General features: G+C 48.4%; 1 protein-coding gene across 4 annotated transcripts in view; it reads right to left on the bottom strand.

The window, feature by feature from the left end:
- NLGN2 (neuroligin 2) overlaps positions 1-17998 on the bottom strand; it is a 71441-nt gene that overhangs the window by 7784 nt on the left and 45659 nt on the right. For 3 of the 4 annotated variants that reach the window (XM_028703614.2, XM_028703610.2, XM_028703612.2), the window contains 3 exons: positions 16510-16659; positions 7277-7462; positions 557-1346 (listed from right to left, as the gene is read on the bottom strand). In XM_028703614.2, coding sequence (XP_028559447.1) covers positions 557-1346; positions 7277-7462; positions 16510-16630 — 1097 coding nt within the window. In that variant the 5' untranslated portion in view covers positions 16631-16659. The remainder of the gene's footprint in view (positions 1-556; positions 1347-7276; positions 7463-16509; positions 16660-17998) is intronic. The other variant, XM_077916800.1, reaches the window with a different exon arrangement.

Genomic DNA, 17998 nt, shown 5'->3' with positions numbered 1-17998 from the left:
CTACGCCTTCACTTTATCTCACAATAGAAACAAAAAGTTCACTGTGGTTTTTGCTGGTGGCTGCTCTTGTGATTCGCTGCCCCCCGCAGGAGTCAGGGGACAGCTGAGCTGCCAGAGTCAAGAGGGGCTGCAGGAATTGAGAGAAGCATTGGCTGGCTTTGCGGTTTCCCCCACATTATGATTTTTGCATAACACACACGTCCTGATTCGCAATATATTGCCAGGTCAAAAATTATGAAACTGATGTCACAATATGCACTTCAGACAACATTTTGCCTAGCTGCTCAGAGATCTGGATTATGTAAGTAAATGCTACTTTTACATCTTCACAAAACAAGGTGTGTGAGAGATGGTTATTTTTAAGTGGGAGAAAAGGAATAATGGGGGGGATCCAGTCGGCCTTAAAGCATCCTGGATTATTATTTCTTGGAGGTTAAATCAGCTTCCAAGTTTTAAAGCTGCAAAGGGTGGTGCTCTGCTGATCTCACCAAGGAAGAAAAAAAGCCAAGAACCTATCTTCTCCTAGTGCACCAATCCATTCACACAATCGTCTCACCCCGTCTTGGCAAAGTTGGTCCAGTAGGTCATGACGACGGCGCTGAGCATGACGTCGTTCTTGGAGAAGTTGCAGGGGAAGAGGTCGGTGGCGCCGATCATGGGCACCCCGAAGACGTAGGGAATCTCGTCCCCGTGGGCCGCGTCCGCCCACTCGGGGCGCGTGTCCGTCTGGCAGTGGTGGTAGAAGGTGTAGAAGTACACGGGCGACTGGTACTCGGCGTGAAGCTTGGCGGTGGCCACGGCCGGCGCCACCCACTGGTGGTCGGTGAAGAGGGCCAGGAGGGTCTTGCGGCGCATCTCGCCATTGTCCCGGTCCGCCCAGTCCGTGTACATGAACTTGATGGTCTCACGAAGGATGTCCTTGCCCTCCGGGTAGCCGTAGAGGTTGTCCACGAAGTTGGAGATGGTGAAGTCGAAGTAGCTGGCCGAGATGCCGTCCTCGCTTTCCATGGAGTCCTCCACGAACTTAAGGCCCTCCCCCTGGTTGACGCCGATGAGGATGTCGTAGTTGAGGAACTCGCCCTGCTGCATCAGGATCTCCGGGTCGTCCGGGACCACGTCCCCGTCCACCACGGGACCAAAAGCGATGTGGTAACGGGCCGGTTGGATGTCCTGGTCTACCAGCTCCCGGTAGGCCTTGCGCCTCAGGCACTCCACCGTGTCGCTCGTGTCCATGTGGTCGCAGCCCACTTTGGAGGCCAGCATGCGGGTGTACTTGAGGGGCTGGTAGTTGACCGACCAGCTGGAGATGGCTGTGCCGCTCTGCGCGATGGCTTTCTGGAAAAGACCTGGAAGGAAAAGGACAGTCAGCGGTCAAGAGGAGAAGGGAATGGCTGGAGAAGCCATTGGGACGTATGATGATGATGATGATGATTACAGTGGAACCTCGGTTGTCGAACGTAATCTGTTCCAGAAGACCGTTCGACTTCCAAGATGTTCGACAACCGAGGCTCAAAGTGTGCGCTGCAAAGTCAATGGAGAAAATGAACAAACGTGCCTCTTTCTCTTTTTTGAAAAGCATTTTGTTGAATTAGGAAGCCTCTCATCACTGCCATACTGGCATCCCACACTACACTTAAATTAGTTGATCGATTGATTGATTGATTGATTGTCCTCCCCCCCGGCATATTTTATTTTCCCCCATTGCTCTTCAACTTACAGCAGTTGGGTGTATACCCCCTAGATTACTGCAAGGATTTATCAGAGATTCCTGAAGAGTTTTGTGCTCTTCTCTCTAGGCTTCTGAATTTGTTTTTTTCTTTTTTCTTTTATGGAGTGGAGGGCACACTCAAATATATAAATATAATTTCCTGCTTGGATTTTGGCTGACTGAGTGGGATACGCTTTATGGATTGTGAATTTCTATATATTTTTTTAAAAAACTGGTGGATTCCTGCATAATCTAATTGGGATTATTTTGCTTTGTCCTTCCTTCCTGCTGACTGAAGAGGAAGAGAAGGAAGAAGAGGACAAAAAGTAAAGAGGGAAGGGGCTAGAAGGAAAACTGGAATTGTGAGATATATACACACACGGTGGCGCCTCAAAAGTCAAACGTAATCCGTTCCAAAAGGACGTTCAACTTCTGAAACATTTGATTTCCGAGGCATGGCTTCTGATTGGCTTTTGGAATCGGAAGAGCCAATCGGAAGCTGCTTGTCTGCCGCGTTGGATGTTTGGCTTCCGAAAAGCATTCAAAAACCAGAACACTTACTTCCGGGTTTTCGACAATTAGGAGCCAAAACATTTGGCATCAGAGACAATCAAAAACCAAGGTTTGGCTGTGTGTGTGTGTGTGTGTGTGTGTGTGTGTGTCTGTCTGTATGTATGTATATTTATTACACACACACACAGCATAATTTAAGATCAGGCATGTCCAAAGTGTGGTTCGGGGGCCTAATCCAGCCCACTGGTCAGTTTAATCCGGCCCTTGTTTACTTCCCGGGGTAAAATCCTAAAAAAAAGCTCTGGTTGGCCCTCATGCATGTTAATTTCATCAAACCTGGCCCTCTTTGAAAAAAGTTTGGACACCCCTGATTTAAGACGGATCTTCGAATCCTTTCATGGAATGGAAATGGACTAAATAACAAAACGAAAAGGAATAAAATAGCGCACATCTTGACAAAGCAGAAATTAGACATCATTCGCTTACAGGAGACACATATAAAAAGACAACATAGAAAATTACTAATAAATAAAGGTCCGGGACAAGAATTTATCTATTCTGACAAAACTAAAAAGAGAGGAGTGATGATGTATCCTAAATTCACCTTTAAAGATGAAGAAGGCAGAATGATGGCTATTGAAGTGAGACTAGGTGGAGAACCAATTACTGTAGTGGGAATTTATGTCCCCAATGAATGGAAAACTGATTTTTAAAAATCTGGAAGAAAAATTGTTTGATCTGTGTGATACTAAAATGATGATGATGGGTGCTTTTAACGCTGTTGTTTCCCTTGACTTAGACAGAACTGTACTGAAAATAAATTCAAAAGAAAGGAAACTACCAAATGTCTTTTTTTCAACATGGTGTCCAATTTTGACTTACCGTATTTTTCTGTGTATAACACAAGAGTTTTTTTATTTTAAAACTATGCTTAAAATTTGGGCTTGTGTTATACATGAGTAGTGCTGAGGGGTGACGGGCGACTGGTTGCAGCCGCGAGCATGAGATTCTCAGCGGCGATAGGGCGGGTGATTGGTGGCTGTGTGAAGAGCTGTTGGCGATTGGCTGCCATTGCGTCAACTGGGTGGTTGATTGGCAGCTGCTGGCGGTGATTGGGCAGTTGATTGGTGTCTTCTGCGATGCGTGCAATTGTCAGCGTCGGGTGAGCAATCCCCCCCAAAAGCTCAACAACTCTTGACAATATCCCCTCATTTTCTTAATTTTGAGTCCCCCCCAAATAGAGGACGTCTTATACATGGGGGCGTGTTATACACGGAAAAATATGGTAATTGACCTATGGCGACTTAAACATCCATTGGAACGTCAATCTGCTTTTTTCTCAAACACAAACAATTCTTCACGCAGAATAGACTATTTATGGGCTTCGAAAGAATTAACAACCAGGGTACAAAGGGTAGAAATTCAACCTAATACACTATCTGATCACAATGCCATCTTGATGACAATAACAGGTGAGAAATGATCTTCATTTAGGTGGAGGTTAAACGATGTGGAGTTGCAAAATGAACAAACTGTAAGTAAGGGTCAACACTATCTACAATAATTTTTTGACCTGATTTGACCTGATTTAAGTGAAGTGTAGTGTGAGATGCCAGTAAGGCAGTGATGAGAGGCTTCCTAATTCAACAAAATGCTTTTCAAAAAAGAGAAAGGGGAAAAAAAGAAACAAGAGATATTAGATGCTCAACTGAATAAAGAGAAGGAGTTAATTGCAAAACCAAAGGAGAAAGATGTATGTCAAGTAATTAAACTCCTGCAAGCACAATTTTTGGTGTTAGTTAATCAAGAGATTGAGATGAAAATTAAATTAATGAAACAGAAAATTTTCGAATTTGCTAATAAACCTGGTAAATTATTAGCATGGCAACTCAAAAAAGAAAGACAATAAATAATATTGTTGATGAGGATAAGCATTTGACTAGCCCAAAAGAGTTAAGGAAAGCATTTTGGGGGGGGGGATTCTTTATTATACCGTTGTGAGAAGGAGAACTTTAAGAAAATGGATTCTTATTTAAGTGACTGTCACATACCCCGGAGTATCTAAGGAAAACCGGCAAATTCTGAATACACCCATATCTTTATCGGAACTGCAAATGGCAATAAATCGAATGAAGATGGGAAAAGCACCAGGGCCAGGTGGACTTATCGCAATTTATTATAAAAGGATTCAGGATGCACTTATAAAACCACTTAAGGACAGCATGAGCAGAATTTTGGTGATGGGAGTAGTCCCAGCCTCATGGAAAGATGCATTCGTTACTTTGATCCCCAAATAAGACAGCGACTTAACAAAGACCAAAAATTACAGACCTATTTCATGATTGACTGCAAACTATTTGCTACAATCTTGGCTAATAGATCGAAAAGGACATTAACTGAGGCAGTCCACAGAGAACAGGTTGGGTTTTATACCAGGCCGACAAAAGAAAGACAATATAAGAAATGTAATTAATTTAAGAGAGTATCTGGAAGCAATAAATGAAAAATAGGCCACACTAATCTTTCTAGATGTGGAGAAAGCTTTTGATAATATTTCATGGTCATTTATGATCAAGGTTTTAGAGAAATAGGTAATTCTTTCGTAGCAGGAATTAAAGCAATCTATACTGATCAATCTGCAAATATATTAATAAATAATATTATTTCAGATAAGTGTCAGATATGCAAATGTATTATGAGGCAGCTTGTTTGTGTTGGTTAAAAGAATGGATTGTATTGGACAATGCAGACATTCTAGATTTAGAAGGTCATGATTTAAAATTCAGCTGGCATGCATGTCTTTGGCATGGGAAGGCTAAAATCTATGAGAGTTTTTTGAACCACAATCTTAGGAAGTATCTATATAGAGTCTGGGAGAAATATAAAAAAAACTGCTGGAAAGAAAAACACATTTGCGGTTATCTCCCACTGAAGCAATTACAACTAAGAGAGTTAATATCACCAGATATATGACATGTTTAAATTAGATACAAAGAATTGATTTCTGGATCAAAGCTCACAATTTGAAAAAGAATTCTTACAAAACAAGGATAAACTTCTACCTAAAATGTAATACTTTTTATTAGAATGGGAAACAAAAGACGAGCTACTTAAAGTTTCAATGAGACACTGGGCAATAGATATAGGACACAATGTAGATCTTAACCTCTGGGAGAAACTTTGGAAAAGCGACCTGAAATTTACTGCATGTTATTTATTGAAAGAGAATTATTTGAAAATGATTCATAGATGGTATCTAACTCCGAGTAGGTTGGCTAAGATTTATAAAACAGAATCAGATAAGTGCTGGAGATGCAAAGAAGCGGATGAAACATTCTTTCATATATGGTGGAATTGTAAAAGGGTAAAAGTATATTGAGAAATAATTTATAATGAATTGAAAAAAATGTTTAAAACTACTCCCCTCCCAAAAGAACCCAGAGTCCTTTTTGTTGGGAATAAAAAGGTAAAGGGACCCCTGACCATTAAGTCCAGTCGTGGCCGACTCTGGGGTTGCGGCGCTCATCTTGCTTTACTGGTCGAGGGAGCCGGCGTACAGCTTCCGGGTCATGTGGCCAGCAGGACTAAGCCGCTTCTGGCGAACCAGAGCAGCGCACGGAAACGCCGTTTACCTTCCCGCCGGAGCGATATCTATTTATCTACTTGCACTTTGACGTGCTTTCGAACTGCTAGGTTGGCAGGAGCAAGGACCGAGCAACGGGAGCTCACCCCGTCGCGGGGATTCGAACCGCCGACCTTCTGATCGGCAAGTCCTAGGCTCTGTGGTTTAACCCACAGCGCCACCCGCGTCCCAGGTGTTGGGAATAACCCAGACAGAAATTCCTATGTGTCAGAAAAGTTAATTATGTATGCAACAACTGCAGCCTGTGTTTTGTTAGCCCTAAAATGGAAAGTGAACGGGGTCCCAAGTAAATTGGCATCATAGAATAAGAGAGCAAGAAGAACATATATTTAAAGAGGGGTGGGAAACATTTATTGAATATATGGAAAATAACTGTACACAGCTGAAAATGCTGGCAGCACTATGATAAATTCAACAGAGTGAATACCGTATTTTCCCGTGTATAAGACTAGAGTTTTTTTTTACCAAAAAATTAGGCTTAAAATTGGGGCTCGTCTTATACACGGATAGTGCTGTGGGGTGTTTTCTTAATTTGGAGTCCCCCAAAATAGGGGGCGTCGTATACACGGAAAAATATGGTAATTTTTGATGGCTGTAAAAGTGGAAAACTGATTTGATTGGTTATAGTGAAATATGCAGGAATGTATGATACATCAAATGAGCCATGGAAGGAGAAGAAGGGAAGTCATTTGATATTTTAACGTTTGTACAATGTTTATTTTGAAATGTAAAATTAAAATAATAATAGTAATGATGATGATGTCAGTCCCCAAAGGCCTGTGGGAATGAAACAGTCTTTGCCTGCTGGCAGAAGGACAACCAAGAGGGAGCCTGTCTGGCTTCTTGAGGGAGGGAGTCCCAAGGTCTGGGAGGAGCCACCACCGAGAAGGCCCTGCCTCATGCCTAGCTCAGCCAAAGCTGGATGAGCGGAGACTGGGGCCTAAGTCCCCCCCCAAAGGGGGTGTTCCATGGGGCGGGACCAGACTGGGGGTACTTAGGCCGGATCCTAGGCCTGTTCAGTTTTGGCCACACGGGTAAATAACTATTTCAAATGTTTATTTGAAAGCAGCCCTGTTTCGGGAAGCTTTTAACGTTTGATGCATTACTGCATTTTAATATTGTGTTGGAAGCCGCCCAGAGTGGCTGGGGAAACCCAGCCAGATGGGCGGGGTATAAATAATATATTATTATTATTATTATTATTATTATTATTATTATTATTATTATTTCCCCTCTGCCAGGTTTAGGCAAAACGGCGGCCCCTGTTGCCGAATGTGGTTCGGATCGGGTGCAAAACTGCGCTGCCTTAGCTCGCTTCGCTTTACGCCAGTTTCTCGTGCGCGGGATCGTCACCCACCACCCAAAAAACCCTGCCAACCCGCTGCCATAACGCCCAACGAGCCGAGCGCTACCTTCCGAGTGGTGGGATAAGATGAGGAGGTTGACACACGAGGCCCCGGCTCCCGAACCGAAGATTGTGATCCGTTCCGGGTCACCCCCGAAATGCCCGATGTTCTCGTTCAGCCACCGCAGGGCCTGGATCTGGTCAAGGATCCCGTAGTTTCCCTTGGCGGACTGGTCGCCGGTGCTCATGAAGCCTGCCGAGGGGAAGAGGAGGAAAGAAAGGAAAAAAGCCGTGTCAGGAGGAGGAAGAAGAGGACGAGCGTCTAGGGGGAAAGGAGCGATTTAGTGCAGGCTGATCCACCTGCAGCCGACGTGCCGTATTTTTCGCTCTATAGGACGCACTTTTCCCCTCCAAAAATGAAGGGTAAATGTGTGTGTGTCCTATGGAGCGAATGCAGGCCCCTTGGCTTCAGCGATAGCAACACGAAGCCTCCGAAGCGCAGAGGGAGCGCTCCCTCCGCGCTCCGGAGGCTTTGCTTTACTTTCGCTGAAGCCTGGAAATCCAGGCTTCAGGGATGGCCGCCTGAAGCCTTCGGAGCACACCGCGAGTTCCCGCTGCGCTCCAGAGGCTTCAGGTTCCTTTCGCTGAAGCCGGGAGAGCAAGACTCTCCTGGCTTCAGCAGAGAGGGAGAGCTGCGCAGCGCCCCTTCAGCCAAGCAGGAGGAGAAATGGAAGTGGTTCCATTTCTCCTGCCACTTTGCTGAAGGGGCGCTGAGCAGAGAGGGGAAGATTTTTTTTCTTGTTCTCCCCCTCTAAAACAAGGTGCGTCCTGTGGTCCGGTGCGTCCTATAGAGCGGGTCCTAACACAGTCGGGTCGTTGCTTTTTCTCAATCCGGATCGAGGCTGGTTTGGGAGAAACGAGGTGCGTGTGCAGACACACACATATTTCTTTTTTATAATAATAATCTTATAATATTCGTATTATTTACCGTATTTTTCGCTCTATAGGACACACTTTTCCCCCTCCAAAAATGAAGGGGAAAAGTGTGTGTGTCCTATGGAGCGAATGCAGGCTTTCGCTGAAGCCTGGAGAACAAGAGGGGTCGGTGCGCGTTCCAGGCTTCAGGAAGTTCTCTGCAAGCCTACGGAGCCCGGCGGGAGTTCCTGCCAGGCTCTGCAGTCTTGCGGACAGCTGCCTGCAGCCCGAAGCCTGGGGAGCGCGGCGCTGTGCACCCCAGGCTTCGGGCAGCTCTTTGCAAGCCTGCGGAGCTCGGCGGGAGTTCCCACCGGGCTCAGAAGGCTTGCGGATAGCAGGCAGCAGCCGGGCTCCCAAGGCTTGCGGATAGCAGCCTGCTGTCCCCGAAGCCAAAACAGCGAGACGGGGCGCTGCGCAGCCCTCTGTCTAGCTGTTCCAGCTTTGGGATGGCTGCACAAAGCCTCCGCAGGGCAGTGGGGTGAAGGCATCCCGCTGCCCTGCGGAGGTTACAAAGGATGTCCCCGAAGCCTCAAGCCTTTGGGGTGCAGCTGCGCTCCAAAGGCTTCAGGGATCTTTGAGGCTGGCAGTGGGGGAAAGCAGCGCTTCCCCCCCACCGCCAGCCCCAGAAGCTTGGGGGGCAGCGGGAAGTCCTGCTCTTGAACGCACCTTGTTTTTGAGGGGGAGAACAAGGGAACCCCCCCCTATTATCCCCCTCCTATGGTCCGGTGCGTCCAATAGAGTGAAAAATACGGTATATCCTGCCCGTCCAGCTGGGTTGCCCCGGCCACTCTGATAATTCTGATTTTCGGGAGAAACCACACACACACACACACACACACACACACACACACACACCATTTGATACCTCAGGTCCCTACTTAAAAAAAAACCAACAGATTCAATTTGCCTCAACTTTCTAAGCATCTGAGTAGGCTTGTCTTTAATAATCATAATCATAATCATTGTTAAGTTGTGGGTGAACATCTCAGACAACACACAGCGATTCTTCAAACAGCTCTTGTTTATTCAGAGGCCAGAACAGAACTGAACTGAAGGGTTCAGCCAGCCTGCTTATATAGAGCTCCAGTACCACGCAACTGTAACAACTTTCTGTAACTATCCAATCACTGAACGTCACTTTCAATCCCTTATTTGCATATGCGGATTTGAGTGAAAACTATCTACAGTGTCCCCCTACTGGCCCAGGGTGAGAACTGCAGTACATAACACTAAAAAAAATTTAATAATAATAATAATAATAATAATAATAATAATAATAATAATTTATTACTTTTACCCCACCCATCTGGCTGCATTGCCCATCCACTCTGGGCAACTTCCAACAGAATATAACATTTTTAAAATGGTTTTCACAAAATTATAAACAGACAAACAAATAAGCAAACAAACATAAATCATAACCTTATTAAAATTACACTTCTTAACATTGTTAAGTGACTTCCTCGCTTCCCCTTGGTTGGATTTCATTGCATATCCTTTTAACGGTTTTCCAAATCAAAGTTCTTATAAACTTAACTTAATCACTTATCATCGTTCTAACTTTTCAATTCAGGATTAAACCTATTAATTCAGCACTTAACTTATATGAAATCCTAAGCCGATCTAGTACTTGCAAACTATTTCCAATTAGTTTAACTTAACGTATTTAACTAAATAGTCATTAAATTTCGTCCATTCTCCCTGATACTCCTCCTCCTTCTGGTTGCGGACTCTTCTGCTTAGGTCGGCTAGCTCCGAAAAATCCATCTTCATCTGCCATTCTTCTACAGTTGGTAGTTATTGCGTTTTCCACTTCTTAGCTAGTAAAATTCAAGCAGCAGTTGTGGCACACAAAAATAATTTAACATCTTGGGCAATTCCAGACCTGTTATTCTGAGAAGAAAGGCCTCTGGTTTCTTTATAAATGTATATTCCGACATTTTTCCCAATTCATTTTAAATCTTTTCCCAAAAGTCTTTCACCTTGGGGCAGGTCCACCACATGTGGTGAAAAGTTCCTTCATGTTTTTAGCATGTTTTTAGCGGGCTTGATCTCTTGCTCGCTGCCACACTAAGCAATCGGGTTCTTAAAAATGCAGAAAACAGGAATCACAAGGTCCCATAGCAGCACCAATTCTACCAATCAAAGCAGCTGCGTTTGGCAAAGCGGCTTTGCAGGTAAACTGGTCCCAGGTTGTTAAGCATCCTCCGACCCATCCTGGTTCCCCCTCTGGATGTGGAACAGATTCCTTCAGGAGGTAATGGACTCTCTTTCCATGGAGGTTTGAAAGCAGAGGTTGGGGGGGCCATCTGTCATGGATGCTTTAGCTGAGATTCCTGCATCGCAGCGGGGTTGGACTAGATGACCCCAGGGTTCCTTCCAATTCTATGATTTTATGATTCCATGCTCCAAGTCCAACCGGCTTCCCTCCCCGCCAAAAAACACACCCAACATCTGGCAGGCACCAGGTTCCAGCAGAGGCTGCTCCTGATAATAATAATAATAATAATAATAATAATAATAATAATAATAATAATAATAATATTTATTTATACCCTGCCCTCCCCAGCCAGAGCCGGGCTCAGGACGGTTAACACCAATAAAATAAAATCACAGTAAAAACACAATAGTGGAAAAAGAGGTAAAAGGTAAAGGTACCCCTGCCCGTACGGGCCAGTCTTGACAGACTCTGGGGTTGCGCGCCCATCTCACTCAAGAGGCCGGGGGCCAGCGTTGTCCAGAGACACTTCCGGGTCACGTGGCCAGCGTGACGAAGCTGCTCTGGCGAGCCAGAGCCGCACACGGAAACGCCGTTTACCTTCCCGCTAGTAAGCGGTCCCTATTTATCTACTTGCACCCGGGGGTGCTTTCGAACTGCTAGGTTGGCAGGCGCTGGGACTGAGCAACGGGAGCGCACCCCGCCGCGGGGATTCGAACCGCCAACCTTTCGATCGGCAAGCCCTAGGCGCTGCGGCTTTTACCCACAGCGCCACCCGCGTCCCTAGGGGAAAAAGAGGGGGGGGGGGAACCAATTTAAAATACAAGTTAAAATGCAGCCTCATTTTTAAAGTAGCCCATAGATCAAAACCACAAGGGGAGGGAAACAGAAGGATCAGACTGAGTCCAAACCAAAGGCCAGGCGGAACAGCCCTGTCTTGCAGGCCCTGCGGAAAGATGTCAAGTCCCGCAGGGCCCTGGTCTCTTGGGACAGAGCGTTCCACCGAGTCGGGGCCAGTACTGAAAAGGCCCTGGCCCTAGTTGAGACCAATCTAACCACCTTGCGACTTGGGACCTCCAAGGTGTTGTCATTTGTGGACCTCTCCATGGGGCATACCAGGAGAGGCGGTCCCGTAGGTACGAGGGTCCTAGGTCTTAACTTCCTCCTGTTCCCAATTCAACACACAGCACAAAGGGAAGCTCAGGAAAGCGATCGATCGGAAAAGGGCTTTCTTTCTTTCTTTCTGCCTCTGCTCAACGCTCCCGTCCGCACGGCCACGTCTCCTTTAAAATTAATCATCGCTCCATCCCGGGGGCGCCCGCTTTTCTTTCTTTTTTTGCTGGAGATAACGAGGCCCCGCCGTTAATTATTAAAAGCTTTTTAATGAAATATTAATTTCGACTGCGCCTGGGTAAATTTCACACCCGCAGGGGGAGCGGAGGCGAGAGGAAGGGGCCGAGTCAGGGCTCGAACCGCCGATCGGGCAGGCGAGGCTGAGCCTCAGAAGAGGGGTCCACGCTCCAGGTCAGAATCTCACCCCCAACCCAGAACCCAGAGGCCGGCGGGAGGCCCCCTTCCCACATTACGCAATGCCTGCGTGCGTCTTCCCCTTTGAGGAAGGGACATCGTAGCTGAGTGGGTAGGGCACCTGGTCCCGGGTTCAAATCCCTCATGGCTTCTCCAGGCAGGTCTGAGCTAGACGGAGCCAGAGTCTGTATCCGCTTCCTGTCGTTGGCAACCGTCAGTCTCGAGAGACAATGGAGTGCGCTTCCGGGGTGAGGCCAAACCACTGCGTCATCAGCCCCAAAGTGACCTCCTTGGGGTGCAAGACTGGGCAGTGTGTGTGGAGGTCCTGGGCTGCCCAGACGACAAGACCCCCCTCTCAGCCTCGCAGGTGTGGTCCAAATGAAACCAGAGTAGGATGCTTGGCACCAGTTTCGCTGCAGGAGTTGCTGGAAGGAGGCAAACAAGGCCTCATCCAATCGCCTTAGGGACTCCATTCCAGATTTGTAGGTCCGTATAGTTAAAGCTCTGGTTTTCCCAGTAGTGATGTATGGAAGTGAGAGCTGGACCATCAAGAAGGCTGGTGGCCGGAGAATGGATGCTTTTGAATTCTGGTGCTGGAGGAGACTCTGGAGAGTCCCATGGACTGTAAGAAGATCAAACCGATCCATTCTGAAGGAAATCAGCCCTGAGTGCTCACTGGAAGGACAGATCCTGAAGCTGAGGCTCCAAGACTTTGGCCACCTCAGGAGAAGAGAAGACTCCCTGGAAAAGACCCTGATGTTGGGAAAGATGGAGGGCACAAGGAGAAGGGGACGACAGAGGACGAGATGGTTGGACGGTGTTCTCGAAGCAACCAGCATGAGTTTGACCAAAGTGCGGGAGGCAGTGGAAGACAGGAGTGCCTGGCGTGCTCTGGTCCAGGGGGCCACGAAGAGTCGGACATGACTAAACAACTAAATAACAACAAATAGCGTTTCCTCCTTAACCTTTTCTTCTCCTGAAGATGTCCCGCAAGGCAGCGGAGTTTGAGGATGAGAGTTTTCCTTCTCCTAGATGGGCGAGCCCTGTCTGCCCCTCACTTCCCTCTACAGCAGCGGTTCTCAACCTGCGGGTCCCCAGATGTGGTTGGACTACAACTCCCATCACCCCTGAGCTCTGGCCTTGCTAGCTAGGGTGATGGGAGTTGTAGTTCAACAACATCTGGGGACTCACAGGTTGAGAACCGCTGCTCTACAGCAAATGTAGGAACTGCCTTCATCATCATTTATTATTTACAGTGGTACCGCGGGTTAAGTATTTAATTCGTTCCAGAGGTCCGTGCTTAACCTGAAACTGTTCTTAACCTGAAGCACCACTTTAGCTAATGGGGCCTCCTGCTGCCGCCGCGCGATTTCTGTTCTCATCCTGAAGCAAAGTTCTTAACCCGAGGTACTGTTTCTGGGTTAGTGGAGTCTGTAAGCTGAAGCATCTGTAACCCGAGGTACCACTGTATACCCTGCCCATCTGGCTGGGTATCCCCAGCCACCCTGGGCGGCTTCCAACAAAATATTAAAAACACAATAAAAGATCAAACATTAAAAACGTCCCTGAACAGGGCTGCCTTCATATGTCTTCTAGAAGTCAGAATGTTGTTTATTTCCTTGACATCTGGTGGGAGGGCGTTCCATAGGGCGGGCGCCACCACCAAGAAGGCCCTCTGCCTGGTTCCCTGTAACCTCACTTCTTGCAGGGAGGGAACCGCCAGAAGGCCCTCGGAGCTGGACCTCAGTGTCTGGGCAGAACGATGGGGGTGGAGACGCTCCTTCAGGTCTACTGGGCCTTTGAGGCCATTTAGGGCTTTCAAGGTCAGCACCAACACTTTGAATTGTGCTCGGAAACATCCTGGGAGCCAATGTGGGTCTTTCAGGATCATTGGAGCCACTCCTGGTCTCATCCGCTACATCTCCCAGAGTCTGTCTTCGCATGCAGAGAGAGTCCCTAACTCACGGAGTTAGTTTGAGACCCGTCGGCTCCCCTCGCCTGGTTCCGCCGGCCAGACGCAGCCGTTCCCAGGGTGTGGCCCCTGTCGCACACTGACCGCTTTCAGGAGCCACAAGCGAGAGCTGAGTGCAGGCGTGGGGCCAAAAGGTGGACAAACTACGCCAGAAGGAGCACAATGTGTCCCCCCCCCTCCAGTAACACTCCAGCTTGCTATGTTCCTATTTACTACAACCATTCCTTCAGAGCAGAGAGGGCTAGAATCTTGTGTTATTTTAAGGGCACTTGGGCATAGCTCAGGGAGTAGTGCTGCGCTGCCTGCAGAAGGTGCCAGGTCCAGTCCCTCAGAATATCACCTGCTGGAAACCCTGGAGGGTCACTGCTGCCAGTCAGTGTGGATAATAATAATAATAATAATAATGATAATAATAATAATTTTATTTATATCCCGCTCTCCCCAGCTGAAGCCGGGCTCAGGGCGGCTAACAACAATAAAATAGTACAACATTCTAAAATCATTTCATTCTAAAATTAAAAGGTAAAGGTAAAGGTAACCCTGCCCGTACGGGCCAGTCGTGTCCGACTCTGGGGTTGTGCGCCCATCTCACTCAAGAGGCTGGGGGCCAGCGCTGTCCGAAGACACTTCCGGGTCACGTGGCCAGTGTGACAAGCTGCATCTGGCGAGCCAGCGCAGCACACGGAACGCCGTTTACCTTCCCGCTAGTAAGTGGTCCCTATTTATCTACTTGCACCTGGGGGTGCTTTCAAACTGCTAGGTTGGCAGGCGCTGGGACCGAACGACGGGAGCGCACCCTGCCGTGGGGATTCAAACCGCCGACCTGACGATCGGCAAGTCCTAGGCGCTGAGGTTTTACCCACAGCGCCACCCGCATCCCATTTCTAAAATTAATTCAACTCAAATTGATGGCAACCATTGGGCTAGAGTTCTGTGAAGATTGCCAAAGGAGGGAGTCAAGCTGTGCCCTGGCCAAAGGCCTGGTGGAACAGCTCTGTCTTGCAGGCCCTGCGGAAAGATGTCAAGTCCTGCAGGGTCCTAGTCTCTTGGGACAGAGCGTTCCAGCAGATTGGAGCCACAGCCGAAAAAGCCCTGGCTCTGGTTGCGGCCAGCCTAAACTCTCTGTGGCCCGGGACCTCCAAGATGTTTTTGTTTGAAGACCGTAAGGTCCTCCGTGGGACATACCAGGAGAGGCGGTCCCGTAGCTACCCCAAAGGTCTGATTCGGCAGCTTCCTATGTTCCTAACGGCTCTCCTGTGCACATAACACTTATCCGAACGTACAAGCGGAATCACGGAATTGGCGAGTCGGAAGGGACCCCAAGGGACATCTATTCCAAGCCCCTGCAATGCAGCAATCTATGGCCCAACATGGGATTCGAACCCACAACCCTGGGATCAAGATTCTAGCAACTGAGCTGTCACCGCTATTTTAAGTCCAGGGCAAAGGTGCTTCACGGCTTGGATATCCATGAGGGTCAATTCGGAGCAGAAAGAAATATGTTTTAAGAAAACACCTTGCTTTACTTTTTGGCATATGGGCAGGGAACAGATTGGCCGCACACGGAACCGTGTACAGAACTGTTCCGAGATCAGAACAGGAGGCCAGATTTCTCTCTCGCCGCGCACGACTTCCAGAACGCAACACCGGTTTTCATTTCTCCGATTTTTCAAAATACGTCCTTCGCAGGAGAGGCAGAAACCAAGACACCCAAAGGCTTTCCCACACATCTTCCCACCGCCTCTGCATCCGTCCTGCCTTGTCTCGTGTATTTATTTCATTTGATTTCAGTTAAAGATTATACACTGCTTGGGTGTTAAAAGCAACAAGCTCAAACCAGTTTACAAAAGAAGAAGAAGAGAGAAAACGACAAAATTACCAGCACGGAAATTGCCCACAACAACACTTTAAAACTTTAGAAAAGTTATAACGTGACCATAGACTGAAAGTCGCACCGCACTGTACACGAGTTGTCGGCCGCGATTTGTTTTTAACTATCCGGCCGTTTCTTAGAAAGCGCTGCATTTTTAGGCGTCCGTTCCTGCCCTCCCCGCCAAACCAGTCTCGATCTGAATTGAGGCAAAACGAACGCTTTGAGCCGGTGGCACGCACGCAACGCGAGAACGGCAGAGGAAAACGAAACCAGGTTTTATGCGGAGGTTTTATCGCTCCCTTCTCACACTTATGTACCGTATTTTTCGCTCTATAAGACGCACCAGACCACAAGACGCACCTAGTTTTTGGAGGAGGAAAACAAGAAAAAAAGTATTCTGAATCTGAGAAGAACAGCAAGAGGGATCGCTGCGCAGCGAAAGCAGCAATCCCTCTTGCTGTTCTGGCTTCTGGGATAACTGCGCAGCCTGCATTCGCTCCATAAGACACACACACATTTCCCCTTACCTTTTAGGAGGGAAAAAGTGAGTCTTATAGAGCAAAAAACATGGTATGTTAGGGGAAACGAGAGAGGAAGAGAAAGAGAAAGAGAAAGAGAAAGAGAAAGAGAAAGAGAAAGAGAAAGAGAAAGAGAAAGAGAAAGAGAAAGAGAAAGAGAAAGAAGTCAAGATTTTGGGCTCCGTTCCCCCAGCCCACCCCAGCGAAGCCCCCCTACCCAGCACGCCGAGCCGGTAATTCATGGTGACGACTATGACGTTCCCGTAAGCGGCCAGGACGCTGCCGTCGAACATGTTCCCGGTCCCCTCCATATAGGATCCGCCGTGGATGAACAGCATCACCGGTTTCTTGCCGCTGTCCCGGATATCTGCGGGGCGAGAAGGGAGAGATGGGTGCCGTGAGGCTGGGACCGTTCCCTCCGCGACGGCCTCTTGCCGTTCCTCTTTGGGAAGAAGGACGGAGATGTTCTCCCCTAGCGCGTGGCAGACACGCCAGCTCCTCTCTGTGCGCTGCTGTTCCACGAATGGCGGGGGGTTGGGATGGATGACCTTTGGGAGACCCCCTTCCGATTCTGCGGTTCTGAGAGTCCATGAATACGGAGCAGGAATCGGTAGCTGAGGAGAGCTGGGAGGTGAGTGGGATGGGAACAGGGGAGAACGGGCAGCGTGAGTTCTCGAAACCAGGCGCTCGCGGGGCCCCTGAAATTGTTGGGCCTTTGGGAGTCAAGTTGCGTGAAGGGTTAAGGGTGCTGAGCACCCCGAGGAGACCCCTCTTCCCCTCACACAGCTACAGTCCTCCGTCCCTTGAAAATAGGGGTGGATGTGTTAAGTCACTCTGGGAACTGTAGCTCAGAGAGGGGGGTCACCTCACGACACCCACTACCCTTAACCGAACCGCAACTCCCAGGATTCCTTGGGGGAAGCCAATTTTGATACTCCATGTCCCTTCCCAGGGAACTCTGGGAATTGCAGGCCTGCAAGGGGAAGAACAAAAGGGTTTTCCCTCGGAAACTACAGCTCCCAGAATTCTCTGGGAAGCCATGGCGCTTTAAAGACAGGGTGCGAATGCGGCTTTGGCTGGGAACCCCAGCGGATCAGTAGGGTTACGAGGCGCTATTGCAACGAGATCCAGAATCCCGGCGGGACCCCAGACCCAAATCCCACAAACCGATGACCAGGGAACTGGTGGGGCAGGTGTGTTTGGGGTCCGCAGGTGAGCTGGGTCCCAGGCCAGAGATGAATGAAAGGACGATGGTTGAAGCTTAGCCAATGGAGGGGTGCTCATTTTGGGATTTTTGTGGTGTTTTTTGTCCCTGTTTCCATCCCCCGCGACACCTCAGCCCGTCTTTGGCCCCTGGGATAAGGTGAAAGGGCTTAGGGGGCTGTGACCCGCTGTGCCCCCAAACCATGCCTCCCTGGGGGGGAGGGGAGACGCGAAAAAAAGGGCAGCCCCTCTCCTCAAGCCCCGGCCTGCGTTTCTAGGTCACATCCCATTTCCATGGCAACCTGGAGCCTAATTAATTCGCTGCAAGGGGAGAGCGTTAATTAGACGCACCAAGGTCTTAATTAGCGGTTTCCACTCGGCCCCTCCCCCCCGCCCGCCTTTCCTGAGGGGAACAGATGGGGAAGAGGGTGGGGCCAAAGGAAAGGGATTCGTGACTCATAGCATCCCCTCCAAAAAAACAACCACCACCCCACACACGTGTG

Source organism: Podarcis muralis, chromosome 13 (genome assembly GCF_964188315.1).
Source record: "Podarcis muralis chromosome 13, rPodMur119.hap1.1, whole genome shotgun sequence".
Classification (NCBI taxonomy): domain Eukaryota; kingdom Metazoa; phylum Chordata; class Lepidosauria; order Squamata; family Lacertidae; genus Podarcis; species Podarcis muralis.
This window is presented reverse-complemented; position numbering and strand designations above follow the sequence as displayed.